General features: G+C 37.9%; 1 protein-coding gene across 1 annotated transcript in view; it reads right to left on the bottom strand.

The window, feature by feature from the left end:
- Window positions 1-26,076, bottom strand: part of LOC117294009 (neurobeachin-like) — a 115,597-nt gene that overhangs the window by 69,119 nt on the left and 20,402 nt on the right. Inside the window, exons 3-5 of the mRNA XM_033776524.1 lie at window positions 21,813-21,939; window positions 20,100-20,200; window positions 9,086-9,181 (exon numbers count right to left, since the gene is read on the bottom strand). Of these exons, the coding sequence (XP_033632415.1) occupies window positions 9,086-9,181; window positions 20,100-20,200; window positions 21,813-21,939 (324 nt within the window). The remainder of the gene's footprint in view (window positions 1-9,085; window positions 9,182-20,099; window positions 20,201-21,812; window positions 21,940-26,076) is intronic.

Below are 26,076 nucleotides of genomic sequence, written 5' to 3'. Positions count from 1 at the left end.
TCATTCTTGGCTGGACTGAATGCAATCTGATTCACAAATGTACCTTAAAGGGAGGGGACAAATTTGGGAGGAAAATCCACACTGTGGGACTTGCAGCTCATAATTATTACTAGACCAGAATTTGTTTTTATAAGACCAGGGGGTGGATTTCACAAAGGTAGTCCTAACTTAGGACTAGTCCTAGGCAATGCTAAGAGATAGGACCAGTCCTAAGTTAGGACCAGTAACTCATCCTAACTCAGGACTGGTCCTATCTCTTAGCATTGCCTAGGACTAGTCCTAAGTTAGGACTACCTTTGTGAAATCCACCCCTGAATCAAAATGAGTTGAACAAGCACTAAGAGAATATCTACATGAACATAGATTTCATTTGTCTCATGTAAATAAAGCCTACTTTGATGCTCAAGATAATTGAAAGATATTTTCAGATTCATAAAGTCATAACTTGTCTACAAAATGTTTGGTGCATTTTTAAATTTCTGCAGCGCACCGAGATTTCCTTCTGTTTTGTTCTGCACTTGATGGATTTTTATTATTAAATGTAAAGCGTACACGTCAGCGTTAACAGTTACAACACCCAACATGCCAGAGGACCCGTCGAATTACTCTCCAAGTGGTCAGACTGGCTACCAGTCGAATTACTCTCCAAGTGGTCAGACTGGCTCTGTCAGTGTTGAAAGGTGCCCCTGATTAGTATACAAATATTGACTGCTTTAAGTGCTATGGTTAAAACTATGACTCCCGAGGTGATCCCCGGAGCAATCTATTTTCCCTCGGCTTTGCCTCGGAAAAAAGAACACTCCGAGGATCACCGAGGGAGTCATAGTTTTAACCATTGCACGAGTAAAAGCAGTCAATATTTGTTTTATAACACCCAAAACATTTCTAAATATTGTACTATTAAGTTACAGACCCGAATGCTACAATCCACGGACGACGCGAATACAGATTGCGAAAACTTTTACTGTGCTGCATGTAGTGTCATGTAATCCGAAATGGTTACAGACTATTAATTTATCATCCTCGTACACGCAACGGACGTCTGGGTACTGCACGCCGTGTGATAGTCTTCGGACTGGCGCACGGCAAACCGATGCACTATCACACGGCCGTCGTCTAACTAAGACATATCATGTGACGCGCTCTAAACCAATGAAAAGGCAGAATATTGGTAAGGGGTGTTATAACATAAAATATGGACCAGTGAAAAAGTTGACGGAGTAGTGAAATGACAAGCTAACTGGTCCTGTGGGATAGTCACTGAAAAAGTTTAGGACAAACCGTGCATTTGGTTTGAATGTTTTTAATTATTTATTTTAATAAATAAAAAAATATAAAAAAATTGTCAGCTGCAGTTTGCGCATATTAGCCCGCAATTCACGCCAATTGGTCCGATACGCTAACCCTACTTTTGATTCAAGACTACAGTAGGTATAGGACAGCCATGGCCTCGAATCAAACAGCCTTGACTCAAAGACTCAGAGAGAAATGTCCATCAAGCGTCTGCTTTGGATTTTTTTAAAGAATATTATAGAAGTGCTATTCAGAGCTCAGGTGGAAACGGTAATTACATGTACGCCACCATAGTGGTATTGTTTGCACGTCTAATGCTAAAAGCATTACCTAACCTAATTAACCGTGTTCTATTATGTAACTCTCACTTAGGTCTTTGTTATTTGATTAGTGGAACACTCGTCACGTGTCATCCTTTATTTATTGCCATGTATTTACTGCAGCAATATTGGACCATCGAAACCTTTGTATATGGAAATGAATATAGGACAGGTAAGTTGATTTTCAAAGGTTAATAACTCAGCCTTGTTCCCAAAACAATTGATCCCGCTTGTTTGTCCAAACAAGGCAAGGTTATATCACATGGCGTACAAGGTTGATGTATAAATGGAGTCATTCACCTTAATTAGAAGGGTTTTTTTAAAAGAGTTTTCGGAGCTTAGGATGGACCAGTTTCCGTGTCTATTTTAATATTTACTGTTTGTTTATTGTTAAACATTTTCAAATGATGTGTGAGTTCTATTAAACAAACTCTGAATGTATTTCGTTCATGCATTGTCGCAGAATATAATCACCTGGTAAGATCTAGTTGTTCCATTTCATTCGGTTTTGCCTCAAGAAATGGATCAGTATATTCTGCGACAATCCACTCCCTTGCATTCAATATTTGTATGCTATAGATCTGGAGGATTTGTCAATGGACAGTGATGTCCTGCACATTAATGCCGAAGATGTGAAAACATGCAAAACTTTCAAAAACGCAAAGGGTAGCTTGTTAAACCTGCTTTTTAAAATGACGGCAATGCCCTCAGCAGGCGTGTATACACACAATGGCCCAATTTCATGGCTTTGCTTACCGCTGAATTCTGCTGCGCTTGCGATTACCATTCTCCGCCTACTGTGTTTAGCGTTGAATTTCTGCGCTACATGTAGCTGTGTAAGCGAAGAATGCCTAGTAACATGGAGTATGCAAATGAACAAGCCACGGAATTCCCTGCTCCCGTAAAAGCGAGGATTCTTTGCTTTAAAGGGTAAGCAGCTCTATGAAATTGGGCTCAAAACACAGCCAGGTACTCCATTGTGTAGCCTGCATGCACAGGCGACCGACCATGTCATTGAGGTGTGGGTTCGATTCCCGGTCATGACTATTGTGTACTTGAGCAAGACACTCTCCACTCGGGGGTAAATGGATTCTTGTGAGGACAGCGATGATTGGCTCATTGATTAAGCATGATGCCCTTCATAATTGACAGCATAGGCTGGGTACTCCCCAGGGATGTGAGATGGTTTAAGGAATCAAATAAATGGCCTAGTGATAAAGGATAATAGTGTGTTTATGAAGCGCAATGATCAGCAAAATTTGGAAATTGCACTATTAAGAGCTGTTATTATTATTATTCTTTTGCCACGTTAAAGTTCCATGAAGCAGTTAACGGATAAAACTGAATAACCATTGCGGCACTGTTAATGATAGACCGTGGTGTTTTCACCTGATTAACTTTCCATTCTAACAATTGACACATCAATCCAACATTTACTGCGAGTAACCTTTTATTCAGTAATTACGAAATAAAATATACCATTAATAATAATAATAACGCATAATAATATGGAGTGTTTGCTCTTCAAGGCTCTTGAATTGAGTGTGTGTAGCAGTACACAAATAAAACATGGTTTGAGGCTTGACATTTGATGTAATTAGCTCCCCGAGGTATTGGAAGTTGACAAACTATGTAGGTCCCCAGGCCGCTATATTTTCATGTGTATGTATCTAGGGCAATGTTCACGCATGTGTAGTACTAACACCTATGTACACCTAATCAACAGTCCCTTGATTGCTTCATGCAGCACTCTGTGGGCTACAATTATTTTTTCCAGAGGCCATTGCCACCTACTCCTAGGGCTGAAACAGGGTTACCCCTTTCACAGTCCATGCGAATGTAGGCTTGGGTATCTTCAATTCGAAGCCTAGCCGGTAGAGCAGAAAGCACTACCTCCCCAATTTTATGTAGCAAGTGTAGCGGACTGTTGCACATGCGGGCTACAGTCTCCTACACATTGCGTTATTTACCCTGTGCGAAAATACTAGCATGAACGTTTGATAGACAGCAAAAATCATCCGAAACATGATGGTGTATGGACCAGTGAAAATTCCGCTCTTGATCATGTATATGTACTGAGGTATAATAATCTGCATAGTCAGTGCCCACGCAGACAGAAGCGTAACTGTTGAGTGGCGAACTCTAAATTTTCAATGGTGAGATAACATTACAAAATGTAGAAGCCTCTTTGCGTTACATACTATAGAAATTGAGTTAAAGATGGAACATAACTTTCCGCCCGGACCCTTCACAGCTTTGACTCTTTATCTGCGTACAGCAGTAAAGAGTTCTACTGGTGCTACAACTGCTTATAGACCAAATTAAAAATGACGTCACCATTCCAAACCCTGCCCTACAACATGGCGTCTGTGAGCATGTGCGTGGTGGTGTGCCGTAAAAAACAAATGCTACGTGCTGCAGGCTTCTTTGACGTACACATTTAGACGCGCATACGGTTTGCCGTACAAGATTGCAAATTTCATAGCAACAAAGGGGTTATTCAAAACGGTCTATTGTGAAAATTCCTGCTGTCCTGGGTTCCCCTTATTCTAGACCCGGAACCTCCCAGCATGCCCAGATGTTAGAATTACAAGGGATGAGATTGGATGAATGTGGAAATTCCTTAAAAAAATAGTTTGGTACTTGAATGAGAATCAGTATTCAATATTGCCAATTCACACAAGAAACAAGACAATGATGGTCTGTGCAAGATGAAGATCTGCTATAGTTTCAAATCTTTTGCTGTTGCTGAAATCGGTCCAACCGACTGTGCAGTACATTTTAACGTCACTAATCCTACAGTGTAGACTGATAATGCACAGCACTAGTACGTACATTTACACTATATAGGTTCAAGTATTTCACAACACGTCCAATGTACCTGGACATCACATGCATCAGTCCCTAAGCGAGTTATCGTTTCTGCCATGCCACCTTCCCAGTTCACCATATCACATCAAGACGATCAGGTAAGGCAACCGATAGACATAATTCCAAAATATCCAGAAATAATCACTTCAGTGCGCATCCAAATTCAATTACACTCCGGCACATCCCGGCCAGGCACGAGATATCGTTCTACATTGTCACCCGAATCGGAAGGGAGAATTTTTTGGCATCATCTGTTTCTCTGACAGCCCCGGGCTCCCATATCAGCTGATATCCCTATATCCCTTGACTCGCCTCGATGGTCTGAAATCATGACAATAGGGTAACGTAACATGTACATCTAGTTCCAACCAAAGGGCGGAATCAATATAATGACCTTTAGTAATGTCATTGATGCGAGGGCCGTTTGGCACCTGATGAAACAGTACACCCCAGGGAAATGTGATCAGAGACAAGTGCTAAGGGATGTCCCGTGTAGTTGCCCTTAAACTGAGGAAAAGTACAAAAGCATCATCCAAGAGAATTTAAAACTAAGCGAATTCACAGCAAAAGGAAAATAGTGCAACAGTTGATGTTAGAAAAGGAGTTGGGACAAAATAAAACATAATTGTAGAGTTTTGGATGGTCCTTTTTCACAATACTCACCAGTAGTGCATGCACAGACCTACGCAAGCAATACTGAGTATGTGCGCAGAGCCGCAAAAAGGGAATGTTATGTCTGCTGTCGTCAGCATCTCAAAAAGCTAACATTACAGTTTTGCTTTTCACATTGCTTCATCAGGCCTTGAACTTCAATGATGAAAGTGCATAGTAATTGTCTGCTGGTAGCGGGCACTTCTATGGGGATGGGGGTATGTAAGTTAGTATTTGAACCCTGCCGAGGGCACCACAGCAATTGCTGTGGGTGTAGTGGGTTATTTCCAGGCCTGCTTCAAAGTAATTTTTGTTTCTTTTTACATTGCAGTGTCCACATAGAAGAACATGGTAGCCGAGTACAGTGAATTCTGCAGAGGACTGCGTTATAATAAAAAATACTAATCATAATTTGGGAGGCTAATCATCCTTACTGGCAGCTGAGAAGCTAAATTGTGAAGGATGCGGCAACACACTGTGTTCGAGCCACAGGCAAGCAAGGGCGCCATTGGCAGCCAGCCACATCGACCCAATTAATGACCACAGACCACAGCAAGAGATTGAACAGGTTTGATTTTTTTCCAGAGGGAGGAAAACCAGGATTCCTGGAGAAAAACCCTTGTGGCATAGGAGAGAACCAATGCAGAGTTGTACTCACAGTGGCCTTAGCCGGGAAGCAGACCAGGGCAACAGTGGTGAGAGGAGAGCAGTTAACTCACTAACCATCCATGCCACCCTCCCCCGCCTCTGCTTGGTTATTTTGAAAACTCATGGGTTTACATCCTTTTTGAAGAGGCCAGACCTTGTACAACCTTAGGCTTTTCATCCGACCTCCCCATACTATTATTAAGTTCCGGTAACTATTTTTCCCCTTATATTATACTGCCTAATTGTATGGAAATAAACCTGGAAATAAACCTGGGACCTAACCCCCCCCCCCCCCCTTCCCAGAAAATTGAGGGAGATATCTCCGTTGATGCACAGAATTTATGTTTTTACTAAACTGACAGCTCTGTGCACAATAAAACACAGTGATGAAGACCGCCAACATAGGGCTAGATATAGCTCAGTTGACGACAGGTTAAAAAACAGTCCTTGGTTAAAATCCCGCTCTAGTAAATTTGTCTATATTCAACCTCAAATATTAAAAAAAAGTGTCACACTTTTCCCGATCCCTGAGTATCGAGAAAGATGTCGCTATTGGCAACCGATGTTTTTACTTTCCGACAGCTCTGTACACAAAAGAACAAAAACAGCGAACTGTACACGTATGTACTTTGTATCAATGTTTCATGCTGGTACATATACTTTGATGGACATAAATTCTTCATTTGGTATACAGCTGCATACATTGACCTACAAATGTACATAATTGCCAATACTGTCATTTGCACACAAAAAATGCATGTAATTTTGTTATTGCTTAAAGGCAGTGGACACTATTGGTAATTACTCAAAATAATTATTAGCATAAAACTTCACTTGGTAACGAGTAATGGGGAGAGGTTGATAGTATAAAACATTGTGAGAAACGGCTCTCTCTGAAGTGACGTAGTTTTCGAGAAAGAAGTAATTTTCCACGAATTTGATTTTGAGACCTCAAGTTTAGAATTTGAGGTCTCAAAATCAAACATCTAAACGCACACAACTTTGTGTGACAAGGGTGTTTTTTCTTTCATTATTATCTCGCAACTTTGACGACCAATTGAGTTCAAATTTCCACAGGTTTGTTTTTTATGCATATGATGAGATACACCAAGTGAGAAAACTCAGGCCTTTGTCAATTACCAATAGTGTCCACTGCCTTTTAAATCAGCCTTGAAACTAAAACAAAAATTATTGATGTGGTCACAGAGAGAGAGAGAAAACTATGCTTATTATCCATGCAGTAGATACATTGATAAAATATTCAAATATTTATATTGCTAGTATCATTAAAGACACTGGACACTATTGGTAATTTTTAAAGACTAGTCTTCACAATTGGTTTATCTCAACATATGCATAAAATAACAAACCTGTGAAAATTTGAGCTCAATCGTTCGTCGAACTTGCGAGGTATTAATGAAAGAAAAAAACACCCTTGTCACACCATGGTCACACAAAGTTGTGTGCTTTCAGATGCTTTATTTCGAGACCTCAAATTCTAAATCTGAGGTCTCGAAATCAAATTCGTGGAAAAACACTTCTTTCTCAAAAACTAAGTCACTTCAGGGGGAGCCGTTTCTCACAATGTTTTATACGATCAACAGTTCCCCATTACTCATAATCAAGAAAGGTTTTATGATAATAATTATTTTGAGTATTTACCAATAGTTTCCACTGCCTTTAAATAAGTTCATCTGGATTGTTGAAGATCATGACGAAGCTCCTAGCTTAGGAGTGAAATGTAACTACTAGTACTATGTAAGTAACATCATACATATTTTGGATTTGTAAAAACGAATCTTTTATTTCATTATATTACTAGTAGTTTCATAATATAAGGGTTTATTGAAATTTCTGTTTATGTTTACAGTTGTTTTATATTCATTGGCATGTTAATTGTTTTACATCTTTAATCTGTAAAGTTCCTTTAAGAGCATCTCGTCATGTGGATTTGGGCGTTATATAAAAACTGTTTCCTATTATTATCTCATGAGAAAACCCCAACCACTCTGCTAGCTGCTATTGTATCATGAGGTGAAGTGAATGACCAACAAATTATAAATGCCCTTCTGTCGTCGTATGTTAAGATCATGGATCCACGGGCCGAGAGTGAGAGAGATGCTCTCTAACATGTGAACAGCAATTTGTAAGACGAGAAGGCCATCAATTTGACCAGCTCGATGAATATTATTTGTGTTGTGGCCACACTTGTGTTACCTATTAAAAAGGAAACTTGAGTCTTAAGGGCAATTAACTAATGTCTTTATGTTCACAGCATGATGTGTGACTGTCGTATACGTTAGTTAAATGCTTTCTAATTTGCATTTAGACCTACAGTCTACATGTATTCCAATGGATATCATTTTACTAATTTTTGATAATTTATAAAAAATATCAAACAAGTTAGGTGAGGTTTGCGGTGGCACCATATGTAAATCTCATTTGAGAAGAGTTAGTTCTGAAAAGAACGGTGGTTGACAACCCATTGTTTCAATCAGTATGCTCTGATCTACAAGTTGCAAAAATTTGGAATTTGATTAACTAATTGATCCTTTTGTACTACATGGAACGCACGCACGCCCACAGAATGCACGCCCACCATTTCTGGACACAATTACTTTGCATACATTTTTACTCCCAATATTGCTGACGGGACCGGTGCATGCGAGTATGCTAATCGCTGTGAAATGGGCTCATAATGTTCTTTTTTCTCACGTACAAATTTAAAGTGTGGTCCAAAGATCGCCTAAAGAAGACTTTTGGGGAATCAAATTCAAGTGGTGTTTGTTCTAATACTAAGGCCGGCCAGAGATGTGGTTGGTACCTGCTGTCACCTCACTGAACATGGATGGATTCACCTTACTTTATGAAAATACTGTGACAGTTTTTCTTAATTTCTCAACGGGGGTTCTCATTCTGTGTCCAAAATTTTAAAGTTTTGGCCGATGTGCCCTGAATTGAAATACATGAGGTCTTTGGAATGTTTTCTACTTGGGTTTTATCTTGGTTTGAAAAGCACTACTGTGCAGACTAAAATATATCTTATGGTTTTCCGTTAATGTTTCTTTTTTCTTCTTATACGCCGAAATTTGCACGTACCGACATGCAACTCTAACTTGTGCATGGGGGAGAACCCAGTCAACAATAAGACAATGTATTAAACCAAAACCTTTACAAGTGACTTTTTTTTGTATCTTTCTTGATAATTTTGCCTATCAATCACCATCACGTTGACAAAAACCAAACAATGACCCTACGTTTAATGAAACTTTCAGTAATCGTAATGAAATGCAATTACTCACCGCTCCATTCTTGCCAGAGAAACTGAAGAATACATCAGGGCCGTGCTTGCGTGGTATCTGCTTCAAAACCTGTAGTAACTTCACTGAATACTGTGGCTGGAGAAAGCACAAATAAAGGAAAGTGTTTTTAAGGTTTGGGTACTTTTTGTATGACACAAAACACAAACGTCCACAGATTTACATTAAGTTTACACGGTTTAAAGATAATGAAGGTACAAAGCTTCCCTTAAAATAGTACTTGCTTAGGTGCTGTAGTTTTTGAGAAATGCGTAAAACAATTTCAAAACATTAGTTTTTGTCTCAGTGAGACCAAAACTATTTTAGCATGTACAACATATTTCCTGAAAACATTGCTCTATGATTTTCACTTAATTTTTCTCAAAAACTTGACAACTAATAAAGCTGAAAATTCTACAGGTAAATTATATCATGTGCTTATTGTTTTACAATTGTAAAGTGACTCCTTCAGCTACTGCTGCTTGTCATTTGGTTTGTATTATACTAATAAATAATAAATAAATAAATAAAATATTACAAACATCTTTCATATCTTTATTCACAGTCAGTAGGGATTCATGTCATGACCAAACCTCTTTAAAGGCAGTGGACACTATTGGTAATTACTCAAAATAATTATCAGCATAAAACCTTAATTTATGACGAGTTGATGGTATAAAACATTGTGAGAAACGGCTCCCTCTGAAGTGACATAGTTTTCGAGAAAGAAGTAATTTTCCACGAATTTGATTTCAAGACCTCAGGTTTAGAATTTGAGGTCTCGAAATCAACCCTCCAAATGCACACAACATCGTGTGCGGGTTTTTTTATCTCGCATCTTCGACGACCAATTGAGCTTAAATTTTCACAGGTTTGTTATTTTATGCATATGTTGAGATACACCAAGTGAGAAGACTGGTCTTTGACAATTACCAATAGTGTCCACTGTCTTTAAGGCAAAATAATAAAAAATTCATGTTAAGCATCCCTGCCCGCTTCCTTTTTAGAGGACGCCTGGTTTTTAATTACGGAAAAAAATGATACATTTTTAACAACCCCTGAAGAAAAAACTTGAATTTTAAATAAATAAGTTTGTATTTTTAGGAATTAGCACACCAAATCTGCCTACCATCTTGAAAAAAAACCCAGGCTGGTTGACTTGAAAAATATATCAGGCAGCCCAAAAAGAAAATTTTAAAAGGAAAACAGCAAGTCGCTAAACATTTTGATTCTTGTGGCCTTATTAATATCAACCTATTTCTTTACAATTGCCTTTTCATGAACCTCCAATGTCAAGATGTGAATTTTTTGTCTGCCCGCTTCTAACACTGCCTTCTAGCTCTTAAAGATGCTATGTCAGATTTTTGGCCCCAAACATTAAAAAATTGATGATTTTTTTTGAGTGAATGGTATTTCAAAGAGTATCACCCGCTCTAACGAAAACAAGTTTAACTTTTACTTTTAATTGTCAGGAACCATGACCAAAATTTTAAACGTTTCTTATAAAACACATAAGAATTGGTCGCGTGATATATTGTCGGGATCCCGACAAAAACTAATTTTGAGCACTTTATTTCACTGTTACTAATAATTTGGCGACTTTTTCGAGCAATGGCTCAAATGAAAGCTCGACCCCCATCAAAATACTTGAATTTTAAATCAAAATTTTTGGGTCAAATCGGCCAAAAATCTGACATAGCATCTTTAAAATGTTCTTTGTACCTTTTTTTACAGTAGTTTTAGGTTGGAAGATTTCAAATTAATCAAAAGTACGTACTGTACATGTATGGCAGATTAATTTTCAAAAAGTTGTTCATTTGTATGGAAAAAAAACTATACATTCTTTTTAGGACATCATATTTTCTTTGATCTCTGCAATTTTTATTTTGCAAAGCGTACAGTGCACTAACTTGTAAAAGTGCATAGTTTATTGAAGGATCGTAACTTACTGCACTACCGCGGAGTCAGTTCTTGAATTGGTCTCAACATTTCGACTAGCTCGCTCTAGTCATCGTAAGCTAAAGTAGTAGTCCCAGCCAATTTTCTATACCTTCCACCCGGGTAGTAGTTAAAAAGCAGGACAGTTCTTTTCAGAACTGAGAAGTCTCCTGAACATCCGATAAATCTACTCCGCGGTAGTAGAATAAAGAAAGACAGTTCTCTAAGAACAAACTCTACCTGGCAAGTAGATACACACATGGTGTTTACCGCAAACCAAATTCATTATGTTGTTGTTTAGATCATCCTCCCATCAAGGGAACTCTGCAAACTCCCATAAGGGGATGTAAACACCACGCTGGCAACAGCCAATCTCTCTATTACAAACATTTAACGTCTATGACTATTAATTGCACAAATCTAGAAATTGTGATTTAGTAACTAGTCAACAATACTTTTTCTAGTCATTGTGAAATCAGCAGTTAGCTTGGTAGGATTCGAACCTGCAACATTGTGTATGCAAGTCCTGCAGTCAAACCACTTGACCACAGTGACCATGTACTTTGAGGGATAAAAGAGAGATGAAATTGTACAAAAGAATCTAATTTATACAGAAGAATCTTTTGTACAAAAGAGTCAAATTTTGAGTACAAGCATGGAGGTCTATTTCCTCTATGGTACAACTTATACATGTACCTACTGGGCTTACACAAGTGCCATTGTGGGGAACATGTATCTTACCCAATGAAACAATGTACCCCACAAAGTTTTCCTTAGTTCAACTTGGACCCCACAGAGGACTTCCCCAGAAAAGGGAATAATAGAACAACAACAAACCTGATCCATACGGATGTGTGTCTTAGCGTGTCCTTCAATAACCATCTTACCATAGAACGCATAAAGGGTCATTCACACAACTGTGTGTGCAAAAGTGCGTGTACCCCACATGTTCATGTTCATGTAGACCTATGTACATAACACTTTACATTGTATTTCATATTCACGGTACCCCGTTACAAAATTAGTACTGGAAGATGTGTACTTTACCTACATCAATAATTATGTACACTGTAATTACAATAGATTGTGATGCAATTATGCTTCATCATCATTAAATGCCCAATAAGACTATGGTGAGCGGGCATTATGCGCCTAATTTGTTGAACAGACTTCCGGCTTATTTGAGGACTGTTAATGAACTTTGGCGTTGAACAAAGAATATTTAATTAGAGCAGGATTTGAACCTGCCACATCCGGATTAACTGGCTGACATTTTAATTCCGGCTCTAGTCAATTTATCTTTGCTCAACCCAAATTTGACAGTTAGTTACCAAAAGTCTCAAGTGTCTTTAAAACCTTGGCCAATTTCATAGAGCTGCTAAGCACAAAAATTTGCTTAGCATGAAATGTCTTCCTTGATAAAAACATGATTACCAACAAAATTTCCATTCGTTGCATATTGCCCGTTACTGGTATCCAGCTGTTGTTTGCTTATCCTGAAAATCACGTGAAAATTTGGTTGGAAATCCTGTTTTTATGAAGGCCAACATTTCATGCTAAGAAAATGTTTGTGCTTAGCAGCTCTATCAAAATTGGGCCCTGATAAAAATATTTCAAGCCCTGTGGTCCTGTGGAATTCCCACCCAACTTCAAACCCTGTGTGTATACGAATCAAAGGGTTCAATATGATGAAATGGTCTACAATGTATGCTTGCAATATCACTGCCAAACCAGATAACATGTAACTTCTTGAAGAAAGAGTCTTGAAAGAAGAGTATACATTTGGTTATTTCTCCCAAAATTATTGACCATGAAAACCTACTTTGGAAAAAAAGGCAGCTGTTATGAATGTTTTATCCTGAGAAACATTTCTCAAGTAATAAGGAATGTGGTTTGAGAGAGGGGGATTGAAAACAAATCAATCTGAGAAGCGTTTCTGCATGGAACAGTTTCTCAGATTGTGTATTCCAATTATTCCGGATTATTCTTTCCTGCGGGGACATTAACCACTCCAGATTTTTGGCAATATCTCAAAAACGCTTCTGGTCACCTTTTGAAATTAAAGTTACACAGGATTAAAACATTCTACCTCCATGATTAAAGGCACTGGACAGATTTGGAAAGTGTCAAAGACCAGTATTCTCATTTGGTGTTTCTCAACATATCTGTATGCATAATATAACAAACCTGTGAAAAATTGAACTCAATAATTGCTCGTCGAAGTTGCAAGAGAATAATGGATGAAAAAACACCCTTTGTTGCATTACTTTGTGTGCTTTCAGATGCATAATAAAGAGGCTTCAGCTGAAGTCTTTCTATTTGAGTGAGAAATTACTTCTTTCTCCAAAACTATGTTACTTCAGAGGGAGCCATTTCTCACAATGTTTTATACTATCAACAGCTCTCCATTGCTCATTCTAAAGTAACTTTTTATGCTAAAAAATATTTTGTAAAAAATAGTTAATGGCCTGGCGTTTCGCCCCTAGCAGAGTCTTTCTCGAAGGCTTAATGACAACACAAACGACCGACACTTCAAAAAATATTTTGAACGATTCCAAAAACCAAAGGTGTATTTTGCCACAAGGTGTTCTCTGCTATTAAATTACTCCCAGGAGTCTTCTAAAGTTGCAGTCCAAGCAATTACTAGATTCAGAAAGAGCTCATCAGCCAACTAAACCCACCATGGGTTCAACAATAATGGAGGACCGTCGGTTAAAGGCACTGGATACCGTTGGTAATTGTCAAAGATCAGTATTCACACTTGGTGTATCCCAACAGGCATATAAACATAACAACTCTGTGAAAACTCATTTGGTCATCGAACTTGCAAGAAAATAAAGAAAAAAACACAACCCAGTTGCACAAATTTGTGTTCTTTAAGATGCCTGAGAAAGGCTTCAGGCCTGAAGTCTTTCTCAGGTTTAAAATATTTTGGTATTAAGAAGTTACCTCTTTCTAAAAATAAAAAAAAACTATGTTACCTCGGAGGGAGTCGTTTCTCACAATGTTTGACACTTACAACAGCTCTCTGTTGCTAATTACCAGGTAAGTTTTTACGCCGGTATATATTTTGACTAATGACCAAATGTTTCCAGTGCCTTTTAAGGAATTGTACACCTTTGGGTTTTTTAAACGTTCGATTGTTTTAATCCTATATCAATCTAAAAGGCTGTTGTATACAAAAGGAGGTCCGTTTTTCTTTTTTTCTCAATAAATAAATAATAAAATAACGAAGTTGAGAGATAACTATGAAAGAAAAAAAAACACCCTTGTCACACCCTTGTTGTGTGCTTTCAGATGCTTGGTTTCGAGACCTCAAATTCTAAACTTGAGGTCTCGAAATCAATTTTGTGGAAAATTACTTCTTTCTCGAAAATTACGTCACTTCAGAGGGAGCCGTTTCTCACAAAGTTTAATACTATCAACCTCTCCCTATTACTTGTAACCAAGAAAGGTTTTATGCTGATAATTATTTTGAGTAATTACCAATAGTGTCCACTGCCTTTAAGTAGGAAGAATATCATGCCTGTATCCAAAACTGCTGTACTTCTCAACACGCAAGTTTTTATAGCCATTAATTTTCAGAGCGATTACAAAGCGTGTCCAGTGCCTTTAAACGGACTTCACACCCAGCCTGAGGCAGTATCAGGTAGATGGCTTTACAGAGACACACCTGCTGTGAAGAACATCATCATCAAGTCATTCGGGACGAGACGGGATGAGACGAGATGGGATGAGAGGAGAAAGGAGGAGGAGGGGGGTTAAACAAGGAGAGGAATCTGTGTCTATGACACTTGATTGAACCTTGCATGTTTTGTTTGAAATCCATGCAGCTTCTTGACAAGCGGTTCTCAAAATTGGGTTACATTGTGCATCTTATAGAGTGTGCAAAGAGACCAAATATGCGTAAGGTAGTTGATAATATCGGTAATAATACATCTACGTTTAGGTACAGTGATGTTTATAATGTGATTTGAGGCGTTGCATGGTGAGGCATCAATGTATATTTGGTTTGAAGTAACACCTATTTTTTATTCATTAGTTGTTATTTTATTGATTTATTTCATTGAAATAAAATACATTAAAAAGCAATTGTTCAGTATGAAAACCGATGGGTTGAATTGCACTGGTACACTTAATTACAATATAAAAGTGAACTAATATAATGTATAATATATAAAACACCATGTGGATATCTACTTGATGGGTAGATTATGCTCTTTTGAGAACTTGTTATTGCTATATTATTTTCTACGACCACAGGGTAGATTTTCAGAATTCAGGAGACTTCTCAGTTCTGAAAAGAACTGTCCTGCTTAATAACCACATGTACTACCTGGGCGGAAGGTAGGAAATGGAAAGTACAACGGTAGTGACTGCATATATGCAGACATAATGTTCAGTGTATAGTGTACTGTACAAAATGATAAAACACGGATGGTAGTAGTACATGTAGCATTTAAGACTGACTATAACATTTTTTTTTAAATGCATTTAAGCTTTTGTGGCAACAATACTTCTTTGCACCTGATAAAGTACAATGTAGTTGTTGCTATGAAAGCATAAAAGTGCAGTTTGTATGTAATTATTTAGTCTTAAAGTGCTACCACTTCCTTCCTGGTTTAATCTTACAGAATTACATGGCCTTTTTAAATTATTGTACAGCATTATAGAATTGAATTGAATTGAATTGCATGGTTTATTTGTCAAGTATATAAAAATAAACATGAAATTTAAAAACCAATTTTACAGCAACATATGAAATATTAAAATGAACATCTGGAAGCATGGTATTTTTAGCAAAAGTGATGTCATAAGTGTCTAGTGCTATTGTGTTCACTACACACGCTGTGTTGTTAAAACCTTCCTTTAAAGGGTGTGTGTACTTTTTGTAGGACAAAAAACACAATGTCCACAGATGTACACTAAACTTCACAGTTTGAAGATAATGATAGTATAAAGCTTCCCTGAAAATATTACGTGCTGAGGTGCTGTAGTTTTTGGGAAATGAGTAAAACAATGTCATGAAAATAATTTTGGTCTCATTTACAAACGTATTTTCACGTTTTACTCATTTCTCAAAAACTACAGCACCTCAGTAAGTAATATTTGAAGGGAAGCTTTCCACTATCATTATCTTCAAACCCTGTAATTTAAATGTAAATCTATGGACACTTTGAAAAAGTACCCACATCCTTTAATTTGACACTGTGCTATGGTACGTCAGAGCTTAAAAAATTAACACTAGACTGCTTGCCCCAGGCCAGTAATTGTAGCGTCCGGCCAGTAAACTCAAGACAAGTCTGGTGCTCTTGTGGTTTTTTTTCAGGTTTTCTTTCAGTCCATACCTTCTGTAAACCCTGTAAGTTATTTGTAAATCTGTGAACTTTTAATTTTTGTTCTGTTCAGAAAGTGTCCAATGACTTCAAAGACATTGGACACTAATTGTAATTGTCAAAGAACAGTCTTCTCACTTGGTGTATCTCAATCAATGCATAAAATAATAAACCTGTGAAAATTTGAGCTCAATTGGTCGTCGAAGTTGCGAGATAATAATGCGAAAGAAAAAAACACCCTGGTCACATGGAAGTTGTGTGATTTCAGGTGCTTGATTTCGAGACCTTAAAATCTAATTCAAGGTCTCGAAATCAAATTTGTGGAAAATTACTTCTTTCTCGAAAACTACAATACTTCAGAGGGAGCCGTTTCTCACAATGTTTTATACTATCAACAGCTCCCCATTACTCGTTACCAAGTAAGGTTTTATGTTAATAATTATTTTGAGTAATTACCAATAGTGTCCACTGCCTTTAAAACTGAATCTTCTCTTAGTGATTTTCGTTTTAATAAAAACAGTTCTTACGTTAACTGTGTAGAAACAACCCGACAAGTTCTGTGGTCTTGTGTTTAATTTTGTAAATTTGTATTCAAAATGTTCACGCACATACTCATACTGCCAAAGTGCAGGATGGGCCCAAACCATTATTCTAACCACCCGGCCGGAAAGATCAATATAAATAACTAAAGTAGTGTTTCAATTAGGGACTGTGTTAAGAGCCTGTCTTCACAGCGCGGTAAAGCCCGGGTCAGTGGATGATCGCTAGTCCATTAACAACGGCCAGCCACTGACCAAGGTCATTATTACGCAGTGAAGATTTATAAGCTTCTTACACTGTTATATTGCCATTAATAAATTCCTTTAACGAGAAAAAAAAAAGACGACAATTGGTGCAGTTGGGATTTTGTTTTTTCGCCAATTATTTTAGGTTCAAGAGCCAATCTTGTGGCTCTTTTTTGTTTTTGCACAGGGCATAATTTCTATCATATTGAACTATTTGTTCACATTTTCATGCACAAAACTAAGAGCATTGGAAATTAACAGCTGCTCAGTAGAAAAACTTTGATTGGTGTTTAGTTTTATGTTTTGCATTATGGTTGGTTTCATGTGTGTACCATAGTCTTCCATAGTCTTTATTTAAATTTGGCTGTTTTTCTGTTTTTAATATTAATTAATATTTGTATATACATATTTTTATATTAAAACTATTTTTTAATTTGAATGTGTATGTAGTTGCTGGGTACCTCTGAAAAACAGTGTTTCACTGAGAGGTTTCCCCAGGGTAAAGAAGAAATAAATAAAGTACCAGATGCCTAACTTATGTCAATTAATTGCGTATTCTGAACAGTCTCTCGTTGCCAAGAAATAATATGCATTTAAAAAATAGTTGATTTGATAGTTCCAATCATACTTTTACATACATGTACAATGGCATACTTATGGTTGACAACTTGTAGCAAGTATGATCTAATTCAAGTCATGTACATGTATGTGCTTCATTCGCGAGTGTTCCATCTTATATTCAAAGGATTTATGTGTGTTTAATCTTGTTGATGCATGGGGCGTCATTTAAAGTCATGAGTCTCTGCATGCAACCAAAGCACGTGCATGGAGCAATGACTTTCCAGTACGCTCATTCAGGTGACTGGCCTCCATTTAACGTTTCTCTGTTTACAGGAGCAAAATTGCTTTCCAATTAGCAAAGTAAAGTCCACATACATCACGTACATGTAGTATGTATACATGTACATTGTAGATGTAGACATTTGTCAGGAATGAGAAGTTATTGTCTGCTATTACACTTTTGATCATTTGTATTAATGTATGCAGCGTCTAATAATATCGAAGTCTTATATAGCGCACGTATCCACCAAACAAGGTACTCAAGGCGCTGAGTATATACAAACTTTCAGAAAGATAGGTTATTGCAGTGATGAATTCTGAAACCCAATTATTTAGCACCTTATAAGGGTTTACAAGGTGCTACGGCGCATTAAGCAGCCACAACCAGGAACACCGGGGCGAACCCCTACTCTTTTCGATAAGTGCACTGGGTTCTTTTACATGCGTTAACACAACACATGGGACCAACGGCTTTACGTCCCATCCGAAGGACGAAGCAATGGTTAAGTGTCTTGCTCAAGGACACAGTGTTACAGACACAGGGGTACGTACAAAAAGTACAGGCATGCAACTGCAATTTGACGAAAAAAGAAAAGTGAAAGAAGACAGGCCTACTTGTATTATAGATTGTGTATTGTGTTTCTCATTTTTTCAACAACACAGCTGAGAAACCCAAAATGAAGAAATCAGTTGGGCCCGTTGTCATGGATGGTTGCATGATGACGTCAAAGCACAGGTTCACTATTCAGTCAATAATCTCTCAGCATGTTCCAAAGTATTCCTTCAATCCTTCATCATACCTCTTCCCTTCTCAACATACAAACTTGTACTGTACAAACATAAGCATGGCTACCTAATGAAATCTAGGTCTTAGGGATCAGAGTGTTTTGAAAAAGCGAGGGAGTCCTCGCTTCACTTTCAAATAAATTCAACCATCTGGAGGACAAAGCGAAATGCTTAATTCACGGGGCCAACGTAAATAGTACTAGTTACACCGAACATCTTACGTCACACCATTAGGGTAATGAATAACACCAGGACCCAATTTCATAGAGCTGCTAAGCACAAAAATTTGCTTAGCATGACATTTTTTGCCTTGATAAAAAAAGGATTGCCAACCAAATTTCCACGTGATTTTCAGGATAAGCAAACAACAGCTGAATAGGTGTAAGAAGCAATATGCAACAAATGGCAATTTGGTTGGTAATCCTGTTTTTACCACTGGAAGAAATTTCATGCTAAGCAAATTTCTGTGCTAAGCAGCTCTATAAAATTGGGCCCAGATACCGGCCTTCACAACTTGCTGGTTCCTGCCACTTGTACCTTTGACCTTGCATGCCAAAAAACGTACGCACTCAATGTGTAGTATTGAACTGGTAGTCTTGCATCATTATGTTTATCCAATGAAACCACTGGGTTTGTAAGGCCAGTGCCTGTCATTATCTTTGTGGATAATTAAAGGAGACCATTATCCATCATCAGTTCTTGTACACCCCAGGGAGTCTCAAAGCACTCATTAGTTTTTCTACTAGGCATGTGTAGCTATGTTCGAAACATTACACCCAAATATTTATAATGGTTTACAGGGTGCTGTCGCGCCACCTGCAGTCAACCATACCAAAAACCGCAGAGTGAACCACTGCTCCTAACAGTAAGTGTGCTTTCATTTGTATGTGCATTACACGACACGAGGGACGTCAACAAGTACGGCTTTACCACCCGTCGAAAGGATGAAACAATAATGGTGACGAGTCTTGCTTAAGAACACAAGTGTCAAGACTGGGACTCGTCCCACAGTCCACTCATCAGAAACACCAGGGCCCAATTTCAAAGAGTTGCATAAACCACAAATAATGCTGAACAATTGTCTGCTTAGCAGAAATTAGCAGGATACCAGTTATAGTGTGCCTATGTGACATCACAGTTTGGTGGTAACCTTATTCTGGTAAGCATAGTTTTGCTGTGCTAAGCTACTTTATGTACTTAAGCAGCTCAGTGAAACTGGACCCTCAGCTTAAGTCCGGTGTGCTTGACTACTCAGCCACGACACCCCATCCATTGCCTCAAGTAGGGCTCCTCTTTCTCTCACTCTCTGTAACTCCCTTCTGTATAACTTACCCATCTTCCACTGTCACCTTTCAGGAAGCTGAAGATGAGTTTGAGTTCCTTGACCGAGATGCTGTAGCTTGCAATCACTCCAAGAATCTCCATCAATAGATCTGGGAGGGGGGAGAGAGAAGAAGATAAGCAACAATGAGCTGTAAAAGGTTCAGTGCGTTAGAAGCAAAGATTAAAGAGCTCCGAAGAAGCAAGACAGGGAAATGGAACTCTATCTATGGTTGGATGATGAAATACTCACGTAATACTCAACGTGAAGCACCGTGTAGTGTTAGAGGGCCAAGCGATGTGGAATCTTTTTCAATTCATGGTATTGTACAATTTATATATTTCACGGAAAAGGTCTTTTAAGTAACATACATGTAGGACTCGAACTGCCACTAGCCACCAGGCAATCTCGGTGGTCTAGTTGGTATGACACTGCTCTAGAATTGCAAGGGTCATGGGTTCGAATCCCACCCGAGTAATATGCCTGTGATTTTTTTCACAGGACTCGGGTAAGTATCGAGTATACAGTTCTTACACACATCGGTGTATATGGGTAAAAACCAAAATGAATAGTCTTTTAAGCAGATATCAATAAAATTTTAATAAATAATCCAACATGCCTGGAATTTCATTTTTAAGAGGGCAGGGCCATTTTCATTTTCCAAAGGACACTTCGATTGGAAAATCTTAAAGTCTATAAGGTCTCCTGATCTCCATGAAGTTCCAGGCCTGCTCCAAAAAATGATAATATCGAGCAAATGAACTGATATTTAATCATTCAGAAAGTCCAACATCACGGCCTCAGGTCATTTGGCAGTCCTAAGTGTATGCACACCTGTTTGCATAGAAAGTACACACTGGATATACAGGGGCTCGATTTCACAAAGCACTAAAGATCCATCTTTAAAAGATGAGTTGTTGCCACAGTATTTTGTATTGTGACACTACACTTTGCGCAGCAATTAAGATCGACACACAGTTAAGATCTTAGCTCTTTGTGAAACCGGCCCCACGCATGCCAGGTTGTGTACAGTACGAAAGCTTCGTGTACAATATGCACGTGGTGGGATGGCTGAAAGAAATGATTTGTTCACCGAACATTTAAAACCCATACTCCCCAGGCTCTTTTGCCTACTGGTGACCTCAACCTAAATGTACAGGTGACCTCAATCATCCAGTAGCCCGCCTCTCCTATGCCACTTCAAACCAAAATGTTTGGCCTAAGACAGGATTGGAATACCAGCCCAGCCGAAGAGCAAATTGAGTTATTTTAGCCTACAGCCCTTGGTCCTTCTGAATCCTTCGTTTCAACGAAGAGGATATTGACCCCATGCACGACGCATCGTACACAACCCTATCCTGTTCCCACTTATAGGTGCCAAATGTACACACAGAAATTGCCCCAAAAATGGTAGAAACTGCCCCAAAATTGGAAGAAGTTGTAGCAAATTTCGCAGGTGTATTCAGCATCTGCAAGAGGTGAGAAGGATCTGGGAGGATTAAGCCCGGTTCATACTTCTTGCAAATTCGAATGCCAAGTGAATATTGACGCCACAAATTTGCAACGAATAATCCACAGCAGTTGAAATGTGCTCAACTGCTGCGAAACATTCGCTACGAAAACGGCCTGTGATGTCAAAATTCGCATTTGCATTCACAGGAAGTATGAACCGGGCTTTAGGGTTTGCTGCACTCTTCCATTAAGTACAATATTTGTATACATACCGGACAGCATTTCATCACATGACTGTAGTTTGTTGACAAGCTTCTGGATGAGGGAGACCTCGGTACACGCTTGGAGATTCAGAAGACTCTTTCTCAAGATGGCAATAAACATGCTCCATATCTCAGCCTTCAGAAAGAGGAAAGAATAATACAAGAACAACTAAGGCCGAGTAAAAAAAAAAACATGTTTCACATCCGGGTTTTTCAAAAAAAGGAGGAAGAGGGACTTTTTATTTTTTATTTTTTATTTCAAGATGGCCGCCATTCTTTGTTAAAATGTCAAATATCCATTGTTTTTTCTACTGATGAAATACACAAAACATAAATGAAACAATTTAGTCGAGGCATTCAGACAAGACATTCAGATTGTTTTTGCTGAGATCATTTAAAATAACCCTATTAAAAAAAATTTAAAAAAATAAAATAAAAAATGTGCATAAAAAAATAAAATAAAAAATAAAATAAAAAAGGAGGCGGCCTGTAAAAAGGAAGCGGGCGGGGACGCGAAACATGTTTTTTTTTTTACTTGGCCTAATGAGCATTTATTAATTTTGGTTTTACCCTTACACCGATGTGTGCTAGCACTTTATACTCTGTACTTTCCCCAAGTTCTGTGATTATTTTTTACAGGCATATTACTCTGGTGGGATTCGAACCGATGGATTTTGCAAATCTAGAGCAGTGTCTTACCAACAAGACTACCGAGCTAGCCCAGTAGCTTGAGGCAGTTTGAATCCTTTATTTTAGCAGCGGGTACTGCATCTATTAAACTAATGAGCAACTGGATTTCTGTTTCTAATAATGTTCTACTTTCTCTTTCCAATTTCTAACAAAAAATTTTTTTCAAGTATTGACTTATTTCCATACTAATGGTCTCTTCGTGAAACCAAAAAGTGATTTGGCATTTAAAAAACAAGCTTCTAGAGGAAATGAACATGCATGTCATGAGATTAGGCGAGCCTTAAACACATTGGACACTATGGGTAATTGTCAAAGACCAGTCTTCTCACTTGCTGTATTTCAACATATGCATAAAATAATAAACACTGTGAAAATTCGAACTCAATCAGTCGTCGAAGATGCGAGATAATGAAAGAAGAAACACCCTTGTCATACGAAGTCGTGTGTTTTCAGATGCTTGATTTCGAGACCTCAAATTCTAAATCTGAGGTCTCAAAATCAAATTCATGGAAAATTACTTCCTTCTCGAAAACTACTCCACTTCAGAGGGAGCCGTTTCTCACAATGTTTTATACTACCAACCTCTCCCCATTACTTGTTACTAAGTAAGGTTTTATGTTACCAATTATTTTGAGTAATTACCAATAGTGTCCACTGCCTTTAATGTAAGTTGATCTTTGTGAAAACATTAAGACATTTCAACAAACATGTACATTTCTACATTTTTCTGAATATTGCAATACAGGACTTGAATTTTACACTGGATCACAGGCCTGAGGTCAGTGGTTCTAGTTTTAAGCCAATAAAATCAGGACTAGACAAGTCCGAGGTATGAAAGTACACTCACTTATAAGACAAATAAAAATCCTTCCTTAGTGTTTAAAGGAACACGTTGCCTTGGATCGGTCGAGTTGGTCTATAAAAAGCGTTTGTAACCGTTTGTTATAAAATGCATATGATTGGAAAGATGTTTTAAAAGTAGAACCGGTAATCCACACAAATGTGCCTTGAAATCGCGTGGTTTTCCTTTTACTTTGCAAACTAACACGGTTGGCCATTTATGCGAGTCAAAAATTTGACTCCCATAAATGGCCGACCGTGTTAGTCAACGAGGTAAAAGGAAAACCGTGCAATTTCGAGGCATGTTTGTGTGAATCATTGTATCCTACTTTTACAACATCTTTCTAATCATATGCATTTTATAACAGACGGTTACAAACACTTTTTAAAGACCAACTCGACCGATCCAAGGCAACGTGTTCCTTTAATTTGTTCAACTAAAACAATTCATATGTTTATAAAATGTCTTTACCCCTTTAGAGTCTGTCTTGTAAAATCAATTTTGGTCCATTAAACATTTTCAGCTACAACCCCTGTGGTCTTGCTGAATTTTACTTGGGAAAATGCAAAAGCAAATTGTTGAGATAGACGCCCCCTTCGTTTACTAATTATTATTTTAACATTTAAGCTAAATGTATGTCGCTCTTTATGAAAACAGTGACGAAAGTGAAACAGCAAACTTACAACAGTTAGTAAGTTTAAAGGCAGTGGACACTACTGGTAATTACTCCAAATAATTATTAGCATAACACTTTAATTGGTAATGAGTAATGGGGCGAGGTTGGTAATATAAAACATTGTGAGAAACGGCTCCCTCTGAAGTGATGTAGTTTTTGAGAAAGACGTAATTTTCCATGAATTTTGAGACCTCGGATTTAGAACTTGAGGTCTCGAAATCAAGCATCTGAAAGCACACAATGCCGTGTGAAAAGGGTGTTGTTTCGTTCATTATTATCTCGCAACTTCGACGACCGATTGAGCTCAAATTTTCACAGGTTTGTTATTTTATGTATATAATGAGATACACCAAGTGAGAAGACTGATCTTTGACAATTACCAATAGTGTCCACTGTCTTTAAATGCACATACGCTATGCAGGGCTTTTTTTATTTTTTATTTTTTTTTTAACTTGACCACAGGCCCGAGGCCAGTTGTCTTAGCTGCTTAGTGTCGGGCCAGTAAACACATGACCGGACAAGCCCGTCAGTCCACGGCCGGTCTTGTGTTGTTTTAATTGAACAGTAATACCTCACTGTGTAATATCTTGGACAAAACAAATTTATATTCAAATGTTGACTTTGACTCTGAAAAAATCCATACATAATAAACCTTTCCATTCTATTGAGTAATGAAGTACTACTATTATTATTAATGATGGTTAGTTTATTCAGAACACTCCTTGCAGCACAAAGGCTGAATTGCACAGTGCTTTGTAAAAAATAAAAATAAAAACATTAAAAAAAACAGAATACAGAGTTAAATTGTAGTACCTATAAATAATAATAATAATAATAATAATTTAATAATAATAATAATAATAATAATAATAATAATAATATTAATAATAATAATAATAATAACAATAATAGTAATAATATCAAAGTCTTATATGTAGCGCACGCATCTACCAACAAGGTAATCAAGGCGCTGAGTGTATACAAACCTACAGAAAGATAGGTTATTGAAGTGATGAATTCTGAGACCCAATTATGTAACAACCTACATGTATAAGGGTTTACAAGGTGCTATGGTGCATTTAGCAGGCAAAGTCAAGAAAACCGGGCAAACCCCTTCTCTTTTCAATAAGTACATTTGGGTTCTTTTACATGCGTTACACACCACATGGGACCAACGGCTTTACTACCTATCCGAAGGACGAAGCATTTTGTTTCTGGTCATGTTAAAAAAATTCTGGTCCAGACAACATTTTTAACTACACTGTACAAGCCACGTGGTGAACACTTGGTAATACATACCACACACCTATTGAACTTAATCACTCATCACTGATTCACATTATTGTGTTCATCCAAAATGAGTTTTGAATCGATTAATTTAAATTGTAAATGGGATCGTATAAACTCTGCATCATCAATAACTGAACACTATGTATTTGTCATGCCTGTCATAACGCCATGTGCTAGAATTGAATTTATAGTTAATGTACGGTTCAAGCACAAACTGTGTGTTACAATACAAAGACCAGGGTTTGCCATTCACTTTTTCAGTGACTAGACAGCAGGACCAGTCAGCTTGTCATTAAACTAGCCCACCCGCTTTTTTACTATTTCAAATGAAATAGATATGCTTTTAAACACTGAGCAAGCCACAATCTTGGGCCACCCATTCGCAACATGACTATAAACATTCTCTCCCCCTTCCTTGATGGCAGCGCAGACCGCCCAATGAGAGCCAACATTGAAGGGGGAACGGGGGCTGTATTGCGGGGGCCCAACGAGATATGGCTCGGATTGCAGCCGGACCAAATGGAGTGAATTTTGACTGGTCCTTGGGTGTTTGGCCAACGGACCACTGCTTAGAGAGAATGCTGCAAAAACAAGAATCCTGATAAAAGCTGCTGGACATTGTACTTTTGAATATCAAGTCACAGGGCTCAATTTATTTAAAGGGAACGTACACGTTTGGTAATTACTCAAAACACATATTAACTTAAAAACTGACTTGGTAACGAGCATTGAAGAGCTGTTGATAGTATAAAGCATTGTGAGAAACAGCTCCCTCT

Source organism: Asterias rubens, chromosome 8 (assembly GCF_902459465.1).
Source record: "Asterias rubens chromosome 8, eAstRub1.3, whole genome shotgun sequence".
Taxonomy (NCBI): Eukaryota; Metazoa; Echinodermata; class Asteroidea; order Forcipulatida; family Asteriidae; genus Asterias; species Asterias rubens.
This window is presented reverse-complemented; position numbering and strand designations above follow the sequence as displayed.